The 23,220-nt window shown below is 37.6% G+C and overlaps 1 protein-coding gene across 3 annotated transcripts in view; it reads right to left on the bottom strand.

The window, feature by feature from the left end:
- ARHGAP18 (Rho GTPase activating protein 18) overlaps positions 1–23,220 on the bottom strand; it is a 189,293-nt gene that overhangs the window by 24,641 nt on the left and 141,432 nt on the right. For all 3 annotated transcript variants that reach the window (XM_087865480.1, XM_045805575.2, XM_045805576.2), the window contains 5 exons: positions 21,238–21,407; positions 11,748–11,913; positions 9,514–9,605; positions 4,888–4,965; positions 1,799–1,958 (listed from right to left, as the gene is read on the bottom strand). In XM_087865480.1, coding sequence (XP_087721606.1) covers positions 1,799–1,958; positions 4,888–4,965; positions 9,514–9,605; positions 11,748–11,913; positions 21,238–21,407 — 666 coding nt within the window. The remainder of the gene's footprint in view (positions 1–1,798; positions 1,959–4,887; positions 4,966–9,513; positions 9,606–11,747; positions 11,914–21,237; positions 21,408–23,220) is intronic.

A 23,220-nucleotide genomic window follows, 5' to 3' on the forward strand; every position in this document is an offset into this window, starting at 1 on the left:
CACGGTATGGTGTCAGGGAGCGTCTGCAACAGTGAAGGTTGTTTCTTCACTGGTGAGTGGACAAATCACGTGGTGAGAGTCCATCAATTCCAATTGGAAGACGTAAAACGGAGCCTGGAACACAGGAAGTGTTCTATAAATGTCTGTGGAATGAATCAGAACACCAACCAGCAACGGTTGAGTCGAAGAGGCACGTGATTATCATTGATAGTTATGATTTTTAGTGACCCTTGACCCATGGAAGTAATACTCATGGATATTTGGAGTCATTCTGGCATTTTGTTCTTTAGGAATCGATTTGTCCTGGAATCTGTATCCAAATAATGTATGCAAAACAGCATGACTTAACTATTATAAATATTTTAAACTCAAGATCATTTCAGTCATGTCTCCCTTAGAAATTCTGAAGAAATGATATGAGATGACACATGGGAATCATCTCAATATTACATGCTTTAAGAATAGCCTGGAAAACAATGGAATATTACTCAGAATAGGCTGGACATGATGGAATATTATTCATAAAAAAAGAAATCTTTCCATTTACAACAACGTGAATGAAACTTAAGGGCATTATACCAAGTAAAATAAGACAAAGACAAATACCATATAATTTCACTTATATGTGGGATCTCAGAAAACAAACAACAAAACAAAACAAAAAATAAGTTCATAGATACAGAGCAATTGGTAGAAGCTGGGGGGGAGGGGAGTGGGCAAAATAGGTGAAGGGCGTCAAAAGGTACAAACTTCTAGTTATAAAATAGTTAAGTCATCGGGACGTAACGTACAGCATGACAACTACAGAGAATACCAATATGTTGCATATTTGGAAGTTGCTAAGAGAGTAATCTAAAAAGTTCTCATCGCAAGAAAAAAAAATTCTGTGACTATGTGTGGTGATGGGTGTTAACCAGACTTATTGAGATGATCACTTCACAATAGGTACAAATATTGAACCATTCTGCTGCACTTAATGTTGAAGGTCAATTATATCTCAATTAAAAAAAAAAATTAGAATAGCCCGGAACAGTCCTGGTGGCCATTGTAGCTCACCATAATCACCAATAGTGGCACCCCTTCCCTCTCAAAGTGCCCCAGTTGGGAAGTTAAAGATACAGTCTTTACCATACGGTGATGCCATGTTTCCTTTTTTGATGGCCTCTAGACTAAAAGGAATAATTACAGCAGTACATAACCCTTGTAAGATCTCTGTGCTCACTGGAAAAGAATCAAGAACTATTCGAGACCTTAATTTGGAGCTTGCCCAAGACCACAAAATGGCAAAGTAGAAGAAGTCTGTAGCCCTCCTCCAAGGAGACAGCCAAATAATTTGTTCCATGTTTCTGCGTGGCAATTTCAGAACCTAATGTCTCAGGAAATAATCACAGACTCTGCCCCATCTCCTTGTGCGTTTATGATAACTGTTAATCCACAGCTTCCCCAGTAAGTGTTGCTTTTAACGCTTGGCAAGAAAAATGTATCAGATCTTACGTGACTCATTCTATTATGAAAGAAATGTGAAGTTTCAGGTTTTAACAAGAAAATATATTGTACGGCTTAATGGGCATACAATTAATCTGTACCTGACGAGAACATTCTGTCATCCATTTACTCAGAGACGTGTATTTATAAAGGAAAAGGACAACAATGTAGGTCATGTGAACTGTCGTTGACAGAGAGTCAATACGTCTCTCCGAATATATCCGGTTATATTCTTTGCGAGGCAAAGTGTCATTAAAACAATTAATATGGATGGCACAGCACCAGGGCTGCCTCAACGAGAGATGGCACTTACGCTGGACGGCTTGAAAGGCTCTGAGATACTCCACACTGAGCAGCGGCTGGGGCAGCTCCCGGATGAACAGCTTCAGCAGGCTGGCCGCATCGTGCTGTTTGACGCTTTCCCAATTGAAAGTCCCTTCATAAAACTTCGCTTCCAGTTCTTGGCAAAGATTCTAAAAGGCAGAAGAAGAGGGGAAAAAAAAAAAAAAAGCTACAAGTGCACTTTTTTTTTTTCCTGCTGAGAGTGTGATACACTTCCCACTTTCCAAGAGAGTCTACTCTTTAGAAAAGAATCTGAAAGTACTAAAGGCAACTCTTCTCTGTCACTCACAAAAATACTACTTGGCCACAGGTACTCCGCCAGTGACAAATTATAGCCAAGGCCACAGACTTCAAAAACTGGTATACATATTTTCCTGAATCCGCAGCAGACCTTAAGCAGTAAAGGTTTAATCGTGAAAAGATGAGTTAAAATCGACATTCCATGTAGGGGTTTTACTTCAGATGCTATGATTTTTTCATTCAATTTTAAAAATCATCTTTTAAAAAGTATGTTTGAAATTATTTAGAAGTACATTACATAACACAATACATAATCCATCTCTAGGCCTAAAGCAGGAGGCTACCTCTGATTAGTCACCTCTGGGAAAGGGAAAACCAAATTCCACAGCAAATGAGGCCTGAAAATACATCAATACCCCTGTCTCAGGTGCATGAGCCATAAGTGGCACAGCCGTCCTGCCACCAGCTGCAGAGAACAGGGTGAGTCCAGGCAGAATTACAAACACCCAGTTTGTTTACCTTGAGGACTCTACAAGATTTGCCAGACAAATTATTAGTAATCAATTTAGTTTCATAATTACTATTTTCCACAGGCCTTTTCATTGTGGCATAAATCTTATCAGGTTAGAAATCCTTCCAAGTTTCTGTCAGTTCCTCCATTATTTTAAACTGTTCTCCCAAAGAATGTTCTTCGTTTTTCTCGTGAGGTGAATTTATTACACTTTCTCTTCCCCCACACAACTTCATCCACTCCTCCAGTTATTTATGTAATTGGTAAAATACATAAAGGTGAGCCTAGAAATGGGGGGTAAGGGAGAGAGAGGTAAAGGGAGAGGAAGACGGAGAACAAGGAGAGGGAGAAGGAAAAAGGGAGAGAGGGAGGGAGGGGGGAAGAAGGAGGAAGGGAGAAAAAAAGAAGGGGGAGGAAGGGGGAAAGGAAAGAGAAGAGTACAAAGAATTTGGTGGGGCAGGGGAGAAAGACAACCAAAAATTTTGCATATTATCTTTAAATTATTTATAATGGACCAGCTGCTGCATAATATGGGCTGTGACAACAGGCCAGGTTGAAGAGTTGAGCCAAAAGAATTCACTTAATTGACCTTCTTAGAAATTACATTTAGTTGAACTCATGCTTCTGCCAGCTATCCAGTCAAAATGTAAAATACACATTCTGTTCGCCACTGCGTACTAAAGTAAATGTGTTTATGACTCTTAGGAGTTGGCCCTCACAGTCTGCTAATTAGTGCTGTGACCAGTGGACTGAGAAGGGGTATTCTTGCCCATGCGGGGAATATGAAGTCACGTGACCTGTTTCTGAGGGATTCAGTCTCTGTAAGAGAATTTGCCTCTCAACAGAACTTATCTCAGAATCACACACAATGCCCATGTTTGACTGTGGGTAAAATTGCCCTAAATGTTAGCAAATGGAGTGAGACAATGGCCGCTTATCAAACTTACATGGGCCCCAAAATGGTTTCAGGGACCTCTGTGAACCGGACACCAAACCCAGGGGACACAAGCTGAATGAAATTTGTCCGCAGGGTATATCAGGTTACTTGAATCCGATTAAACTGAGATCGCCCTATGCAGTAAGAGCCAAGTAGGCCGAAACTAGCATCCCACATCGAGGAACCTTACCAAATAAGCAGGTGATGTAAACCATGTGATGTCTCACTAGTAATTGCCATCCTGGCAGCCCCACAGCCAGTCCCAGGCAAGGAGCGTGTGCACCCACCAACAGTCACTTCTCCCTGATCCAGCTCTAAAAATGTCATATAGAATAAGTCTTAAGGAAATGGACAGAAAAGATCTCTTCGCCCTATCCTATTTTCGCCTGGCTTTGCAAAGTCAGGAAGACAATAGACTGGATGTGGGCAATGATTTGTGCCACCTCGGTTGAAAGCTAACGCTGAATTGAGAGGCTCCGGAGGCTGTTAATGGCTGCTGACCGAGAACTTTTCCTAGATACGTTTTCCAGATAGAGCTACAATTCCAAGCATGAGGCCCCTGTAAAACGCAAATCCGCTGGGAGGCTTATGTATTATGCATCATCTGTAGGGTAATTCTACCTTTGCCATGCATTTGCTGGATGCTTTATTCCCCAGAGCAGGGGCTGGGCAACAGGGAGAAAGGAGGAAGGTACACAGCATCCCAAGATAGTGGGAACAAAATGCCAGCTTGCCAGGAAAGGGGGCAGGCGGGAGGGAGAAAGGGAAGTCTGGGAATCACCTTGCCTCTTTCACAAGCCAGACTCGGTCTACCCTGCGTCGGGTGAGACAGGAACTGCGAAAGTCAGGAAAGGAGTTGAGGCAGTGTCATTTTGCCAGCTCCCATAGACTGGTGTATGGGGACTACGGTCACATCTCCTATTCTGCTCACCTGATGGAGTTTATCATTCTTTTTTTTTTTTAATTCAATTGCTATTACCCATGCTGACTCAATCTATCACCAGTCTCCTACTAATGTTTTGACTCATCGTGTTCTCTTTCCATCACAAGGATGGAACAACTCTTGGCTTTTGCTGGTTTACTTTCGTTCCTATTTTACGTTTGCACAGCAAAGAGATTAAAATCATTTGCTTCTCTATCTTAATGCTACAGCTACAGCTAATACGGTGATTTTGAAGAAGAATCAAAACTTAGAAAAATCAGCAGAGACTCTAGAAAAACTGAATATACACTATGTTCAGAGGTTTTATCATTATATTGTATCTACTTTACTAACAATGGGAAGAAGCGGTGGGGAGGACAAGTTAGCTTTTAAAATGCAAAAGCGTAATTAAACAATACAGTGTTAACAGGATTCGAACCCAGAGATTACCTTGATTCTAATAGCAGCTCCAGGTATTCTTAAAAGGCCTTCCGTTTCCAAACCTCCCTCTTCAATTCGAGAAATCAGCTGTGTGTAAACAGAAGAACAGTCTGACTTGGGTATTTGTAAAAGGTACCATTCCAAATTTAACATCTGCTTCACATATAAATAAATGCAAACTGATTACAATGATGTGTAAACTGGCTTTCACAGCGTTTTGAATGCTCCTGCCCTAGCACTATCCTTTCAAGCAGGAAGTCTCATGACTTGACTTCCCATTTAGAAAAAGTTGGGTTTTACTCTCCTTTGTTACAGCAGTGGAATCACTTCACACAACAGCTGCAGTACTCCAAACAAACAGGGACTGGAGATGTTCACTGTGTAAAAGCAACTAAGACCATCGTGTCTTCTGCTTTTCCAGAAACATACATTCTGCAATCAAATAAATCTTATGAAATTCCAGTATTTGCACATTTACATCTCATTTTTAGTTTGAGAGACTTGTTTATGGTATGAAGGGAAAAAAAACCTGTTCGCAAATATTCATTTTTAAGCTTTTCAGCTTTTAGTGGCAAACCAAGATAAAAAACAGTTCTTGTATAGGGCTTCTAAATCACACCTTATACCCAAAGAATATACACAGATCTATCTCCAGAACCCCATTAAAATAACAAAGATTTTTTTTTTTAATAATGCAGAAACGCACAAGAACGAGGCAAATGGAGAAAATACAATGACATACTGTCGGAAGCTAGGAAGATGATAAAAAAAGTGGTTAGTTTCTTGGCAGAGTGATCTTCCAATTGAAATATGTATTCCCTGGGCAGTGCACAAAGGCTTTACAGGGGGTACTCTGCTATTTTTAGGAAATCAATTTCCTTGTCCTCAGGTTAAATATAACGCAATTACTAGCATCTCATAGGTTTTCCTACTTACTACCTACCCGCATTCACCACAGCCTTCTACTTTACAAAAGACAGACCTACTCTTCACTCATCCCCAAACTTACTATAATCTCTCTGCACACCCTAAGGCATAAAATCTTCCAGAGTACCAAAGGATGTAAAATTTTATTTTGTTTTTTTCAGGGAAACCTCCTTTAATGATTTACCAAGGCTCTATAAACTACAGAAAGCTTACCGTTTCTCCCTTGCTTATAAAAGTGTCTATTAGGAGCCGAGCAAGGTATCATAAAATGAGGTCTTTTGACCTTTGTCTAGATGTTCGGAAATCAGATATACTGTAGTGTGTAGACACTGGAAGATAGGCAATTTTTCTTTAATGACCTCATCTCTCCTATCCCCGGATTATAGCCAAAGAATGCACCGATCTTCAGGGAGTCAGGTAAGAATAAAGCAAAGTGTAGTCTCAAAATTCTCTTAAGGATTTATTATTAGCTAAGGAAAGAGCCATCTTTGTCCAGTCAAAGCAGTGCATGATTTTTAAAAATTCAACTGGAATGTTTGCCAAGACCACATTTTTCAAGTTACACTAGATAACAAACCCACGGCAAAAAACCTTACAAGAATTATTTTAGATTAGATGGGCATTACTCAATAAAGGATTTAAAACCAAACTTATCAAATAATACCTTGTAAAATTTATTCAATGTTGGAGCAATTTTCATTTTTATTTCATCTTATTAAATGTTTAAAACGTTCTATTAGCAAAAAAATATAATTCTATGCTAGCTGCTGGAGCAAATTAGTTTTTAGCAAGACTACATGCCTTTCATTTTCATCAAATACACAGGAAAAATGGATGATTTCTAAACAACTGACTGAGAGTAGGATCTGAATTTTTATATTTATTACTAATGTGGAATGCTAGCATTTAATAGAGATATGTATATATAATGCCTGAAACAATGCCATGTGGTTTTTCATATTTCTCACTTTTAAAATAACATTTTTAGTCACATTATATTGTATTACTAAAATATAAATGCTTTATAGCTCTCCCTTTATTTTCAAGACTTAAAAATGGAAAATAACTATATTGTTCTATATATTTTAATCACGCTCCTTTTTAGTCATTTATCTTACAAGAGACATTGCATAATTTGTCAGTAATGTTCATAGCATTTCCTAAGAGAGACCACATATTTACATGAATTTATGAATTGAAAATGAAGTCAGAAGTTTTTGACACAAAGTATCTTTAATTTGGCTGATTAGTCTGACAGTGAGAATAGAATTTACTAATTTGTCAGAATTTTTCTATAGATAAAAATTATTTCCCTCTTTCTAAGAATATAGTTTAAACGATGTGCCTATGAGCAAAAACAAAACAAACAAGAAAACAACAGATACAATTCACAGAAATTAGATAAGCTATGCTAAAGCCCTTTTTTGGATATCATTCTTAATAAATGAGTAAGTATAACCCTCTAAAAACAGGTAATAAGCCTTTGGTAAATCAGTGATTCCCAATTCTTTCCTTTGTACAAAATTGAGGAAATACCTAATTGAGGTGACAGTTGATAGAAAAAATATTTTTCAATGCTAGATCACTGTGATTTTTTTTGCTTATAATTCAGAGGGGATGTAAATAGATGAGTGTTATCTAATAGTAAACTCTTCATACTCTCCTCTATTTTTTGTGTGAACGAAAAAGTCTTTAAGGCTATTATCTAACAACTTCAAACTGGTTGGAAGCCCAAGTCTTCAGAATATTGAAGAGACCAGAAAGGTAAAATAACTACATAAATAAAACAATTTCAAGAGAAAATGACACAGGATTGCATGCAACCCTCAGCCTGCCTGATCAGGAGACATCACTGAATATTTGTGGAGATCAAAACTTGCTTTTCACTGATGTGATGGTGAATCTGGTACAGTCGAACGCGACACACCATTGGTTTTTTTGGCCAAACACCAGCTTAGATGTTGCTGTGAAGGTTTTTGTTGTTGTTGTTGTTTTGTTTTTGTTTTGTTTGGTTGGTTTTTTTTTTTTTAGATGCAATTAACATTTAAATCAATACATTTTGGGATGCCTGGTTGGCTCAGTTGGTTAAGCGTCTGCCTTCAGCTCAGGTCATAATCCCAGGTTCCTGGGATCGAGTCCAGCAATGGGTTCCCTGCTTGGCTTGGCAGGGAGTCTGCTTCTCCCTCTGCCTGCCACCCCCCCCACTTGTGCGCGCGCTCTCTCTGGCAAACGAATAAAATTAAAATCAATCAATCAGTACTTTTTGAGTAAAGCAAATTACATACTGTGGGTAGGCTTCATCCAGTGGGTTGGCGCCTCAACAGCAAAGACTGAGGTTTCCCAAAGCAGCATCAATTCTGCCTCAAGACTGCAACCCGGAAAGCCTATAGGAGTTTCCAACCTACAGATTTTGGACTCAACACTGCAACATCAACTCTTGCCCAAATTTCCAGCCTCTGGACTGCTCTGTTGCAGCCCCCACAATTGCATAAGCCAATTCTTTAGAATAAATCTCTCTACAAACACGCTGCCATGAGCGCGCACGCACACACATGCACACACACACCCCTTACTGATTCTGTTTCTTTGGAGAACCCATATCTATTTGGAAAGGATGCTGCTGAGATCCTTGCCTTGCACCGTCATCTGTGGTGGTAACGTGCACCTTTTACTTAAATTAATATGAATATATGACCCCCATTTGTCAGCACCTCCCGCTCATCACAGGCACTGTTGACAAGTATCCATACAGATACAAGTTCTATCGGCAGTGGCTGGCAGAGGCTGGTGAGTAGAACTAACTCAGCAGAACAAAGTCCATCAGGAGAAACAATGAGATACATGTTTGGATGTGATGGTGAGCATGAGAAATAATGGAATCAGAGGTGAGCAGATGAGACAGCTAATGATCATTTGGAACAGCAGAAGAATCAGTGCCAAGTAGACTGAGCTTTAGTACCGAATGAGTTTGTTGAGCCAGTCAACTGTGAAAGTTCCCATTGCCATCCTTGCCATCCCTAGAACTTTCAGAAATTGTGATGTGCTGGGGCTGCTGCAAAAAATCCACAGCTTGGGTAGTCCGTAACTGACCTGATGTACCTTCCTCACTACGCATTCCTGGCTTTTATCACGTGTAATCTGTGTTTCTGAACAAGGATGGCTCAGAAATTAGACCGACATTTTTATATTGCTGTAGATAATCCCCTTATGAATAATTGAGTGTTGATGACACCAGTGACTTGATAGTTTAGCAATCACTTTCTAATTCTACTTTATGGTTTCTTTGCCTACTTTGGAAGTAGGCATTGGTAAATTAAATTGGACATCCTCACGGTAAATAGGAAAGCTTGGAAAATACACACAGGCATGAAATATTCATGAGGATTCAATTCCCTAGAAATTTATAAGCAGTTCCCACTCCTGTGTATTATAGAATTGAAATCTCAATTATACAAAGCTAGCTAATATAAGACAGGAAAATGATGCCAGGTAATCACAGTTATAGTAATAACACAGAAAACATCACCATGAAATAAAAATTATGAGCCCTTGAAACAAATTTGCTTCCTGAATAGAAAATCAAAGTACAAAATAAAAGAGCACATCAATTGGAAAACTATATTATAATATTATGAATGCCAAAAAAGAAAAAAACTTCTATTAGTTCAAGTATGTTCTCTCTATGCTGACCCACTTAGGTCTACTTACTTTTTGAAATATCAAGGGTATTCGAGTTCCTGGTACTTTCCTCTGATCTTGTTCTAACAACACTGTCAATGGAATACAAAAAAGGCCAGAATCTGCAACAAAAAATAAAATTTCTTAACTTCCATCCATCTATAAAATATTAATGCAAAAATATTAAGGCATCAGATTTCTGATATTGTCATTCAAACAAGCAACTCTTTATTGAGCACCGACTAAGTGAATGACACTGTCTAGCCATTAGGTCCATACATTCCATAGGAAAATCTTGACCCTGTCTTATAGAGCAACCTAGCAACCTAGCTAAGCAAACGATTGCAAATGATCACCAAAATAAATAGAAAACTTATACTGTCCTATAAGAGAAATAGTGCCATGGGAGTATGTGAAATATGCAAATAATTTACTAAAGGTAATCCAATTAAAAGTTTTGGCTAAAGTAACTATAACTCATCTCTTCCATGCTTAACTGACATTTAACATTCTACAATACAGCAAAACATAAATGTTTGCTTTTTGAGACATCAGTCAACATCATGATCTTGTTCTACAAATGTTTTTCTTTAGAAAATATAGACACTTGGTAATCTTGGATTGAGACTTGTAGTTTCATATAATTGGGAATAACTCCAGAAGAACTGGAAGGTAATAATTTATAATTTTTCTAAATTAAAAATCATATGCCTTCAGTTTGGGTGCGAGCATAGCTTCTGCTTAGCACCTCCCACCTCCCCCCCAACACTGAATGAACAGTACAGAAGTGTAACACACAGCATCAGGGGAGATATAAATCATCTGTGAACAAGGAAAGGGGGAATTATATTGTGGAATGAGGACACTGAAAACTGGCACTAGAGAGAGATGCCGTTCAAGAGAATACCAGTATCCTAATAATTTGTAGCTTAAGAATTATGAAAAAAAATGTAATCTTCAAAAATGTCAAGAGTCTAGTTTATAAGATGAATATATTAGATGAGCTACAAAAATATTTAAGAAATGGAAGGAAATCTACTCTTTTAGTAGTTATACTCTTAATGAGAATGGCTTAATAGTTCTCTCTCTGCTAGGAAGCAATTCTAAAACATAAAAAAGCCTTTCTAAGCCATTTTAGAAGTCCTGAGCACTGAGTCACAGCTATTTAAATTATATTTCTATTTTATATTTGGAAAAGGCTTTGTGACAAGCTTCTGAAAAAACATCTAAAGTCTTTCATTATCCATAGTGGCCTTGCAGAAAATCAGAAGCACCATTTAACTCAGAAATTCACCATCCCAAGCCTTAAGCTATAATACTCAGAGGAGCTGAGCACAGAATGAGGTCTTCTGAGGCCCAGCATGGAAGGGAGGACCTTGAGGGAAGGTATACTTCAGTCCTACAGAGAAATTGCCTCTAAAACTTAAATCAGGTAAATATGTGTCTTTATTAATGTTACCATAGCAACTCAATAATCCTCATTCTTGGTATCTCTTTAGGAGAGAACTTAAAAGTTAAGTAAGAGGTCAGATTTCTAAACAGTTAAACTTTGTTAAATTAATAGACAATTATCTGGATTTCTAGACCAATAAAATCTTGGATAAAAACTGAGGAGATGTCTGTTCTCTATCATGTTATAAAATATAAAGTCTGTTTATGTAATGGGTAAAGCAAGTTACTTACAAAAGAAAAACTACATATATACACAATGAGTACAATTTAGTGGTATTAGGCGCCACAATGGCATTATTTTTCTTAATGGAGTGAAGAATGTTTTTGTGAAATAGTTTCAGGTAGAATGTAAATGAGCAAAGGGACGGGCTACTAACTACCGTATGTATTTCCCATCAAATAAATATGCAAAAGTAATTGACCAGGATCAACTACCTTAAAGTCATTTTTCAAGATCTGATTTTGGAAATAAAGAAGTTTATGCACCAAATGTATCTTTTACACATAGTTTTCAAAGGAGAGTGCATTTAAGATTCCTCAATTCAAAAAAAAAAAAAATTCTTTAATTCAGAATTTCCTTCCAAGGTAATTAAATATCTGATTATCTCTTTATTTTCTACAGTCTAGGAGAATAGTGCCTGCTTACCAAGTTACAAAATTTTTGAAGGCAATGTTTTAGAATCTGAATTTTAGATGTATTCAAGTGGTGGTTTATTTTGTAGGTGTTTCCCCCTCCCGGACAACCGCTAAGAAGCCAAGTTCATCTTTGCTTCTTTTGAAGTAAATCGAACTGTTTTTCATTCCAAAATTACCTTTTGTTTTGATTTTCACAGCTTTTTGTTGCTTCAATTCAATGCCCCAAATATCACAGAGGGCAGTGAGCTCAATGAAGGCTAAATTGCAGACTTTCTTCATGTCCTGTGGTGCTAGGTCACCAATCCTGGTGGTGCCTGTTTTGTCTTTTGGCAATCTGAAATTCTAAAATAAGTACCATTAATAGAGTAAGGGTTTATAGGGTCTAACCCCATTTTTAGTGAAAGACGACAATACTGTAACTATAGACAGAGGCTGTACTCAGAGTAGTGACCATGAAAGCCACGGAAAAATTGCTCCAGTCAGAAAGAAGAGCCATCTTGTCCTGATGATGGTCCTCAAAGCTGGGGGGTAGTCAGTATGTGAAGTCCAACAGACAAGGTGACCAGACTAAGGACCAGGGGTACTAATCCCAGTGGCTAAGAGCACAACAGAGACAGTAAAACTGAAGGAGTCAAAGAGCTCTCGTTACTGACCCTCAACAACAAAGGAAGATTAGGAGTCAAGAGATACCATGAAGAGGAAGAAGAGGAAGAGAAAGAGGAATCGTAGCCATGAGTGAGTACTTAGAACATACAAGGTACCCTTTACCTACGCTGTCATGAATATTATATGTAGAATATGATGTGAAATATTGAATATTTACAATGTAACAAATATTATAATGTTGTCGTAAAACCCCAAATAAGGTAGGTACAGAAGGTCTATATAGCATTGGGGCGACAGGGAGAGTGGAAGGGATAGTAACAGCATGGACTTTAAAAGCCAGAATGCCTACCAGTCATCTAGCTACTGACCAGCTACTAATAATCTGGCAATTGATAGACTACTCTTTCCGTAAAATGTCAGAAAGGGAGGGGGGAGGACAAGAGAAGGAGGGGCACTCCCCCAGCACCTGTATTATGGTTGCTATTATTATTATTTTTGCTGCTGAATAGAGAGACTTAGAGAGACTACTATCACAGGCAGGTAAGTGGTATTTAGTTGTTTTCTGCCTTTCTCAAATATTATCCACTACCTATTCAGCCACTTTTAATTTTAAATATGTTAAATATAAGAAAACAAACCACAAAGTAAAAACACGAATTTCTCTAATACACTGAATACAAATTATAGTCCCACGGTATTTACTGATTACTAAAACTGTGATCGTGCTCTACTGGTTTGATTAAAAAAGGTTATAAAGTTTCTATCTTTGGGGTTTACCCTTGACTTCCTCATTTAATGGCCAAGGATGTTCAACTGGTTCCCTTTTATTCCCTTTGCTTTGCTCATTTTTTCACCATAAGATTAACACTTCTGGTCTAAAATCTAGTGCAAAAAACATGTCTTAAAGCAGCAGTTCTCAAAGTCAAGTCCAGGGAACCAAGACAAGGTGACCTAACACCCTTTTTCAAGGAGCCTATGAGGTCAAAACTATTAATAATTAATCCTAAGATATTATTTGCCTTTTTCATTCCCATCCACTCATGATTGTACACTGGAGTTTTCCAAAGGTATAAGATAGGTGCTTTTGCAACAGACTGAATACAGACGTAGGTGTGAGACTCCAACTGACTTCTCCGAAAGTGAGACACTGGCGTTGCTGAAGTATAAAACCATGGCACGCTTCTTAATAATTTGTTTTAAAAATAGGACTATTTTTCATTAAAAAATGTTATTTATGCTAACTGTAATACTGTACTTAAAGTGGATTAATCATTTTTAAATTTCTCAATTTTTAATTTCGAATATGGTAAATATCCATAGGTATAACTGACATAAACAAAACCTCTACTCCCAGTCTTTGTTGTTTACTTATCACGAGTAATGATTCTTTAGTCTACATATTCAGGTTTCATAGTTCAAGAACACAGGCCAGTGACAAACTTCCATGGAACTCAATCCAATGAAATTCTTCACATTCCAAAATCACATATAGCAGTCTTGTTCATCTCCTCAAAATCTTTCACGAAACCCTGATTTCTGTAGAACTCTGAGTATACCTTCTTTCTTAAGCTACAACATACTTCCACAGAGCTGGAAGTCCAGGGAGACAACAGAGGCCCCAACACTAGGAAATCACGGATTCTTGGCCAGAAAGCTGCATATCTGGGGTTTCGTCAAAGTGCTGGAAGCCGTGGTAGATACTGTCCTCAATACCAACATCCTTCCTGACTGGTGAAACAAAAGCTTTTTGAAGTCCTCCATGCTTTTTAAGAGCCTTAATTGGTTTTGAGACCAAACTGTTTAAATATCATTGTTTTAGAGCATTTTCTAAAACCTACAACTTTTGGTAACTGAGCAGCTAAATCCTTTCCAACAAACTCAACTCTAAAAGAGAACCTCTTTACATTGTTCTTTACAGAAACCTCTTCTATAGAATCTGCTATGATTTCAAAGAGAGTCCACGATAGGAGAAAACAGGTCTTTCTTAACTTTTCGCAATACATTTTTTCCCAATGAGAACATGAAATAAACAGCAATAGACATCATTAAACATGCAGTCTAAATGAATTTCCAGCGTAAGTGTTAATGGGCAGTGCATGCACGGGGTTCGAAAACGTGCAGCCGGACCGCAGGTGGTCCATCCTGTCTCCATCATTTACTAGCTATGCGACCTTTGGCAAATTACATCACCTCTTTGGCAAAATACATCACTCCATCTGTAAAATGGGAATAATGACAGAACCCACTCAGAAAGTGTTATCACTACCTTTCTTTCACAGAGCTTTTTCAAAAATTTCAAGATTTCATGCTTTTCTTCTTCTATTACTGTAAGGCAAGGATTAATGATAAGGCTAATACTCTTATTTGATAAATGGTCTTTTATCCTATCCTGCCAAAGTCCCCATAGATAAGAATTACTACAGCACATTCTCAGTGGGGAATTGAGGCTTACTGAGAGACTAAATATGGCCACACAGCCAGTGACAAAATAAGGATTCAAATTCAGACCTTCTAGATCCTAAATTCAGCAATAACCATTCTGTTCTGCTCCATTTTCTCTGTCCACCACAGCACGCAGGGAGGAATCTGGGTTGATCAGTACTGATAGAGGACTGTGAGCCCCTCAAGGAGAAGAGCCATTGTCTTAATCACTTCCCTATCCCTACTGGACCACAGGCCTGGCACACTGCAGGGGTTCTGTCCCAGGCTATTCAGTGAATGAAGACACACATCCTACAGGAAGAGAAGCACAGAATCAAGCTCAGTGAGGTACGGAGCCACTGGCTGGATGCTTCTCCACTGTCCTGTGATTCGCACCGAGCCTCACGTTCAAAGTCACACATAACTTTTCACATTTTCTTCCAGGCCTGGCCCCAGAGTTCTGTTCATTGCATTGTTTTCCCAAGGGCTGAACCAATCCTATTTACCAACTTTTTTTTTTTTTTTTAGTTCTAAATGTTTCATTACAATCAGTTGCTATTGATCTCATAAGCCAAACATATGTAATATAATTATTTAAAGCATTAGCCAAGGTAAATGTTTAGAGAAACCTGAAATATTATTAGTTCAAACATTTGATTTACCTAGCAATCTATGTTGTGAGCTGTATTTATTTATTTATTTAACATTGTGCTTTAATGAAAGGAGTTAGCTCTTTATCCCAATGTTTAATTCATAGCTGCAGCTTTAAATATTTATGAAGTTTCCTGTCATTTTTGTTTAGTTAATAGACTGGATGGTTCAGTTCGTTGGCTAAGAGAAGGCAATGCAATTTCAGCAAAAGAAAGGCTCTTTGCCTTTTGAAAAATGTGCTTTAAGAATGAAGTGAAATAAAACTTTTCAAAAATTATAAGGTTATCGGTTCCCACATGTTACTGTAAATTAATCAGGTAGCTCTCTCAAACCGCACCCCTCTTTTGCAGGCCTCACAATACAAAGGGCCCCTTAGGCACTTCAGTAATGATGGACTCTGATGGACTTGACTTTAATAAAGTCACTTCTAGCCTCAACTTGGAAAGTAAGAGAATCTATCCTCACCTGGTCAATTTCCACAGATGACTTTTTTTTTTTCTGGTCTGCTAGGAAATGTATTTCTTAGCTAAGATTTTTCCACATGTAAAATGTGATTCTGTATATTACAGTATTTCATTCATTGTCATTTCCAGAGGATGAATACTTTTCTAGACAAATGAACTTTTGAATTTAGTTTTTTTATATTTCTTGCATTTTTTTTAAGGGAGAGCAAAGAGCAATAATTTAACCTTTTCTTGACAATTCAGGACAATAACCCTAAACACCAGTTTTTGTATTGTGTACCAGTGTGTGTCTGCTATAGATTTTCAGTATCCTCAATCAATCCTGAAACAACACCTCTTCCACTGTCCTTCGGCTTCCTCCAGAGGTATTCTTTTCTCTAGCAAACTGCCAACATGGGCCTCCATGCCTAGTTTTCAGCCTTTAGTATCCACAGAACTGTGTTACCAGATAACCAAAGTCATTATAGAACAAGAATTTACTTGAATTAAACATAATTCAATAAGAACCCAAAAGGCACTAAATAAAGACTTAAGAACTAAATATAGGCATGCATCTAGGATAATAGGCTTTGCCAGTTATAATTTTAAAATGATGATCTTAAAAATTTCTGCATAAACCCTTAATGTTTTGTCTCCAAAGTAGGATGAAGGAGTAATACTAAATTTCTATTGTATACGGTGGACCCAACAAGCCAAAATCTTATGTATATAATATCTCAAGCTATCCTGAACAAGTTGTCAGCAGCACCAATACAGAGCCACTTAAACTCACACCTAAATTAAATGCATTTATACCTTCAGGGCATTAAATGGAGTCAACATGGTCTTCCAGGAAGAACTCCAGCGCCAAAAGTTGAGTCACGGAAGCCAAGCCTTAGCATGTCACATATAATCTAACCTGTTTCCTTCCATGAGAAATAGGAATCGAAATATCTACTTCACAGAGATCATCTGATAAATAATTACAGAGCATATTTTCTGAGATAAGTGGGTACACAAAACACAATAAGTAGTAGCTACATTTTCAAACTGAAGCCCGTTAAAGGTTATGAAACCTGATCTCCACATTTAAGAGGAGAAATTTGAATCTGTTGTGAGAGATCATAAAGAATTACCCAATGCTGTAAGAAGAAGGACATGAATAAAAAAATGAAGTCAACAGAGAACGATGTATTACATAAAGCTTACCGCTTATTTACAGAAGCAGGGAAGCATAGAGGAGAAATGGAATTTAAGGTTTATCTGCTTAGACCCCTGCCTCAGAGTGATGAATATAAATATTCATTCCATCAACCATGCTGAGGACTCGTGAAAAGCTTACACACCCATGCCTTCCAGAACACATACGGATAAATGGTTGTATAGCTGAACAGACGCATATATGCATAAATAAATACAAGAATATACTGACAATAATTATCAAAAGCATGCCATCTTAATAGCTTCTAGTATTGTTTTACATATTGTATCTAATGTAACTTCACAACCCGGGAAGACTTAATAATACAGTTAGATACTAAACTAGACCCCCAAAGAATGGGGTAAGACTTCCTTGGTAAACAGGGAACAACAGAGGTAGAAATGGGAAGGTCATTTCAAGCTTGGGGCGCAACATGAATAAAGTCAAGAAGGGAGGTGAGCACAGATGTTAAGTAGAGAATGAAATAAGAGAGGAAGTCTGAAGTCTCTGAAATAGATATGAACTTATATTTTATTCCACTTTTGAATTAACAACTTAAAAGTCAACGTCTTCATTTTTTTTTTTTTAATTAGATTCTACTGTCCTTCACTTAAAACCCCTTCCATCTGTTGACATATAGACTATCACCATCTTGAGAGTCTGGGAGTGTAGGTCATTTCATTAGGTAAAAAAACAGATTCTTAAAAATATATGGTAAAACCCGGAAACAACTTAGATGTGCCCCATTAGAGAAATGGTTGAATGAATTACGATGCAGCTTCACAATGGAGTACGATGTATCTATAAAAAAGAATGAGAATTATTTCTGTATATAACTATGGAGTGATCTCCAGAACATACTAAGTCAAAAAAAAAAAAAATTCTAGGTTGAGAAAAGTGTGTAGAGTTGGCTACCATTTATCTAAGAATGGAAGGACAAACCATAAAGTTAAAATGAAAAGGAGTTTACCCAAAAGGTAAATTAACCTGTGAGGGGAGGGAGAGAACAGAAGGATAGCTCAAAGATAGAAGCCAGATTTTTAATACATCTTGGTTTTCAATCTGACTTCTGGACCATGTAAATATTTTACATGCTTACAAACAAAATTAAATTTCAAAAAAGCAATCCCTAAAAATTGAAAATAAAATGAAACCATTAACCCAACCAGGTATTCAGTTGGTAGCTTAACCATACGGACAATAACAGTCTAAAGCACAGTAATTTTATTATTACAGTCCTTTGGGGATATATTTTAAGGCCACAACTGATGAAAAGAAAAACAAGTTTAAACTGTTTTTCTAGCAATCGTATTGTTGATAGCAGTGGTAGTAATGTTAGTCTGAGAATGCTGGGCATTAACTGAGGATACAACAAACAAGTAATGATACGTGTTCTAATTATATCACCCGGGGTATCCTGAGAATGACTATTCTCGGCATGAAAGGAAGAAGATACAGGTGTACTTCTGGCCTCTGCCTCTGAAAAGGCTTTAAGGGATGACCAGCCCACAGAAAGGGACAGTCCGAGTGTCCTGATGATAGTTACAGAAGTACACTTCTGCTAAATGGAACCATGGTTTCTTGCAAAAACGTAATTATAGATCTAGAACAGAAACTATAGCAGATAACCACATATATAACGGGAAATTGTGTCTAGGGTCACATCAGATACTTCTACATCTATGAGCTAAATTCTATTTTTATAAGAAAATTAAAATACAACACTAATTGATCAGTAGTGAAAGACACTAAGGAACCAAAACAATGAACACTGGAAAATAAAAACTATTTTGAGAAACTTTTTCTTAAAAGAAGTATTCAAGTTAATAAATGAATAAAAGAAGAAACGAAAACATCATCTTGTCAACAATAAACAAATGAATCGAGCATTAATTAGGAGCAGCTGCTAATTTCACAAAAAGAGAAAGACAATCAGCTGTTCTGTGTCTCTTGATACATGATCACACATGAAGTAATATTGATTTAAAAAAAAAACACTGAATCTGATAAAACCGTAGTCAAGCAATCTATAAGAAACGAAGAACATGAGGAATGAGAAGGGGAAATTCTCTACAACTTAATAACCAGGTTTCTTCAAGAAATAAATTTTGAGGGACAAAGAGAGAGAATAACTGATGAAGAGAGAGGAAGGGAGGGAGAGAGTAAAAGTCTCAAAAGACATATGGACCAATTGCAATGCATCAACCTTATTTGGATCCAGATTCAAACAAACCTGAAAAAAAAATGAAATTTGTGATACAAAATGAAATTCCAACACTGACTAGTTATTGGAAATTAAGAATTGTTAACATTTTTTAGGTACAGTAAGGGGAGTCTGGGGATGTTTTCAAAACCCCTCTTTTAGAACTACATCCTGAAATATTTATAGATAAAAATATATAATTCAGAGCTGTGTTTCAAAATAACACAGAATGGGGCGCCTGGGTGGCTCAGTCATTAAGCGTCTGCCTTGGGCTCAGGGCGTGATCCCAAAGTCCTGGGATCGAGCCCCACATCAGGCTGCCTGCTGGGAGCCTGCTTCTTCCTCTCCCACTCCCCCTGCCTGTGTTCCCTCTCTCGCTGGCTGTCTCCCTGTCAAATAAATAAATAAAATCTTAAAAACAAACAAACAAAACACAAAAAACAACAACAACAAAAATAACACAGAATGGAGCACTGGTCAGGGGTATGGGAACTAGCCATGGGTTAATGAATGTTGGGTTGAATGGCAAAGTACTGGAAAGTTCATGACACAATTCTTATTAGCTTTTACAGGGTGTGAATTTCTTCAAAATAAATAAATACGTGATTTTTTTTAAATACGTAAGACACATTCAGTAGTAACAAGAACACTCAGTACATGGAGCTTGGTTTCTAAATACTATTTGCTACTAAGAGAAACCAGGGCTCCTTAAAGAAATGGATTCTTTTAAGTCAGAGAGAAAAGTACAAAGTGCGCCTGAACCATTTCATACGAGAAAGCAAAGAAGTAAAAGAACGAGGGCATGTTAAAATGACACAGGAACCAGACTGAAGAGCTCCCATGGGTCAAATTTAGGCAAATTTGAAAGACAAATAATAATGATTTATAAAACACTGAAAAAAGGAAGCCCTCCATCCATAGTGATAGTCAAAAACAAAAAGAGAAAAGGGAAGGCAAGCAAGTTTTACAGAAAATTGCCAACCAATCATAATAGAATTTAAAAAATGAGAAAATCACCATTTCTCAAACACTAGTTTAATTATTGTTTCAGGCAAGGATCACAAGTGTACAGTGATACTGGTGGGCAATGGTTGTTACTGACATATAGGATATTCACCCGGAATCACAAATTACTATTAACTGCATGTAGGAAAAGGTATCTTCGTAACAGGGAGACCTGGTGAACATCTCCTTAACCAAAGGGTCAAACTTCCATCACCAGTAAAGGGACCATGTGACGCCATGCCCCTCTTCTGATGATGTAATCAGAGGCATCGACCTCATCTATGTGGGAGTTTGGCCATGGAATCCAGTCATGAGGAACAAAGTCAGATGCGATTTCAACTCTTCAAAAATATTAAAGAAAAAGCAAGGGACATGATCTAAATTCAAGGAAAGCGAAAAGATATGACATCAAATGCAACACCGGACCCCAGAATTCCAGAGGGGTGGAAAAGGTGGAAGCTATAAATGACAATATTGTGATAATCGGGAACATTTTAATGTGACCATATGTTAAATATAATTATTGCTTTAGTGTTCAATTTCTTAAGTATTATAGCTGTGTTTGTATGTCTTTGTTAAGCTAAAAAAAAAAAAAAAAGTTGGGAAGGGGGCACCACGCTGGCTCAGTGGGTAGCCCATGGGAGTCTTGATCGCAGGGTCGTGAGTTCAAATCCCATGTTGGGCATAGGGCTTACTTAAAAAAAAAAAAAAGTGAGGAGTGCCTGGGTGGCTCAGTTGGTTGAGCATTCAACTTTTGGTTTCAGCGTAGGTCACGATCTCGGGGTTGGGAGATGGAGCCCCGCGGGCTGGCTCTGTGCTCAGCAGGGAGTCTGTTTGAGATTCTCTCTCTCCCTCTCCCTTTGCCCCCTTCCCCACACTCTAAGAAATAAATCAATCTTTAAAAAAAAAAAAAGCGAGTGCATAGCTGACAGCACAACATATAAACAGACAGATGTAGAAAGAGGAAAAGCAACGGTTATAAAATGTTAACTGTTAAATGGGTCTACATGAATCCTGTAGGGGTGTTTGCTATACTCTTCTTCCAGCTTCTCTATGGATCTGAAATTTCCAAAATAAAAAGCTGATGAAAAATATACTCTTCTATTTTAGTAAAATCTGAATAGTGTACTACATACAGCATCACCGTCTTTGCTCTTCTGGGCCTTCTCCTTGGAGCTCTCTTTCTGATTGGCGGCTTGCTCTGCAAACGATACCACCAGGTTGATATCTGTTTCAGAAGCAGGGGCCTCCTCAGGAACCAGTGGAATCAGCTCTTTTTCACCAACAACTAGGCTAGATGCCTGGTCTGGGGAAAAACCACAAGGTTCAGTTAATATATTTTCTTTATTTCTTTTTTTACTTTTTCACTTCTTTACATCAACTACATAAAAACCTTTGGGGGAAAAAACTATTTACTATAGTCAATAATTAATGGCTATTTTAAAGGCAAAAAGTTTACTCCAAGAATTCTACCAATGGTGGATGAAGGGTATAGGTGGGAAGGTGGAGACTAGAATCCATAGTTCAAGTGTGGAATCCTTCTGTGGGGTCACAATTCTTAGACTGGGTCGAAGTCCAACATTGATAGATGATCTCAAACTCTGAATGAGAAGCTTCACAAAAATGTAGTAGACTTAATTGTTGTTTTATTTTACAATGGGAGATTAAAAGCAAAAGAAAAGCAAAAAAAAAAAAGTGGGGGGAGGGGAGTTGAAAGAGGTTAGTTTTACTCTCTCGGAACTAGTGATACACCATTTCATTTTCTCACAGTGCAATAGATTACTGGACTAGACCTCTTCCACACCCTGCATTTCCTTTCTGGAATGTTATCTACCTATCAGAGGAAGAATTCCGAAATAAGAGTGAGTGCCAAAAACTTGCCACAGTGGGAGTCAGGTCTGGAAGTACCTGGTACAGGAACCAATAGGTTCTGTAACCACTTACATCAAAGACTATTAAGGTTCTCACTACTATAAAGCTAGTCAAATAAATTCTGGATATTTACATCAACATTTCAAGGGTATATAGTAAGTTTAACATTTTTTTGTCTCGTGTTAATCTTCTAGGAAAGAATTAACATTGGAAAGCCTCTTTGCTGAAAACACTAGCTTTAAAGCTTTGGAGAAAACAGTTCTAATTGACACAATTTGGTAAGTTTTTGGTTTAAAAACAACTCACATTAGAAAAACCTTGGAACCAATGACAAGATGACTGGTTGTTTTTTTTTTCCCTCAATGCAGACTTTTAATTCATGGTGAGTAGCTCTGAATTACAAAATAAACTTACATAGTGCATTTACATGCTTCTATACTAATGCAACAAGGTGACAGAGGGTAAAGCTAATTTAAAATTTTAATAAAGGCATGCCATATATATACATGTGTTATTAACACTGCTAAGCCTTCAGAAAAATATGTTTCTAGTCATTTAAATTTAAAAAAATACGTTTTTGTTTCACCCAATAGAAAATTAGGAATAAAGTGGGGCGCCTGGGTGGCATAGTTGTTAAGCGTCTGCCTTCGGCTCAGGGCATGATCCCGGCGTTATGAGATCGAGCCCCACATCAGGCTCCTCTGGTATGAGCCTGCTTCTTCCTCTCCCACTCCCCCTGCTTGTGTTCCCTCTCTCACTGGCTGTCTCTATCTCTGTCAAATAAATAAATAAAATCTTAAAAAAAAAAAAAGAAAATTAGGAATAAACATATTAGGAATAAACATATCTAGCCTCATTACTTTTGTCTGATAAGCAGGGCGGGCTTCTGGGCACATGACCTGTGCGGTCACGGGCCTCTGTGTTCAGAAGGACCCCCTCCTGTGTTGAACACTCTGCTTGGAGTCTGAGCAAGAAGTCACACATTTTCAGTTTGCACTGGGCCCTGCAAACTACATCGGTGGCCGGGTAGCATCTCCCAGTTAAAATAGTAAGTAAACACTGACCGATGCCAATTCCAAAAATAAGAATAAATTTGAAGCTCCTTGACGGTAATTATCTGTTGCCATCTATGGCACATTTATATATTATTTATGCAGCTATTCCAAGAGCCTGTGACAATTTTTTTAATTAGAATAACTAGACCGCTTTACAATTAATTTTTATAAAGTATTAACTTAAATGTCAAA

Source organism: Ursus americanus, chromosome 11, assembly GCF_024610735.1.
Source record: "Ursus americanus isolate L20-20 chromosome 11, mUrsAme1.1.p, whole genome shotgun sequence".
NCBI lineage: Eukaryota > Metazoa > Chordata > Mammalia > Carnivora > Ursidae > Ursus > Ursus americanus.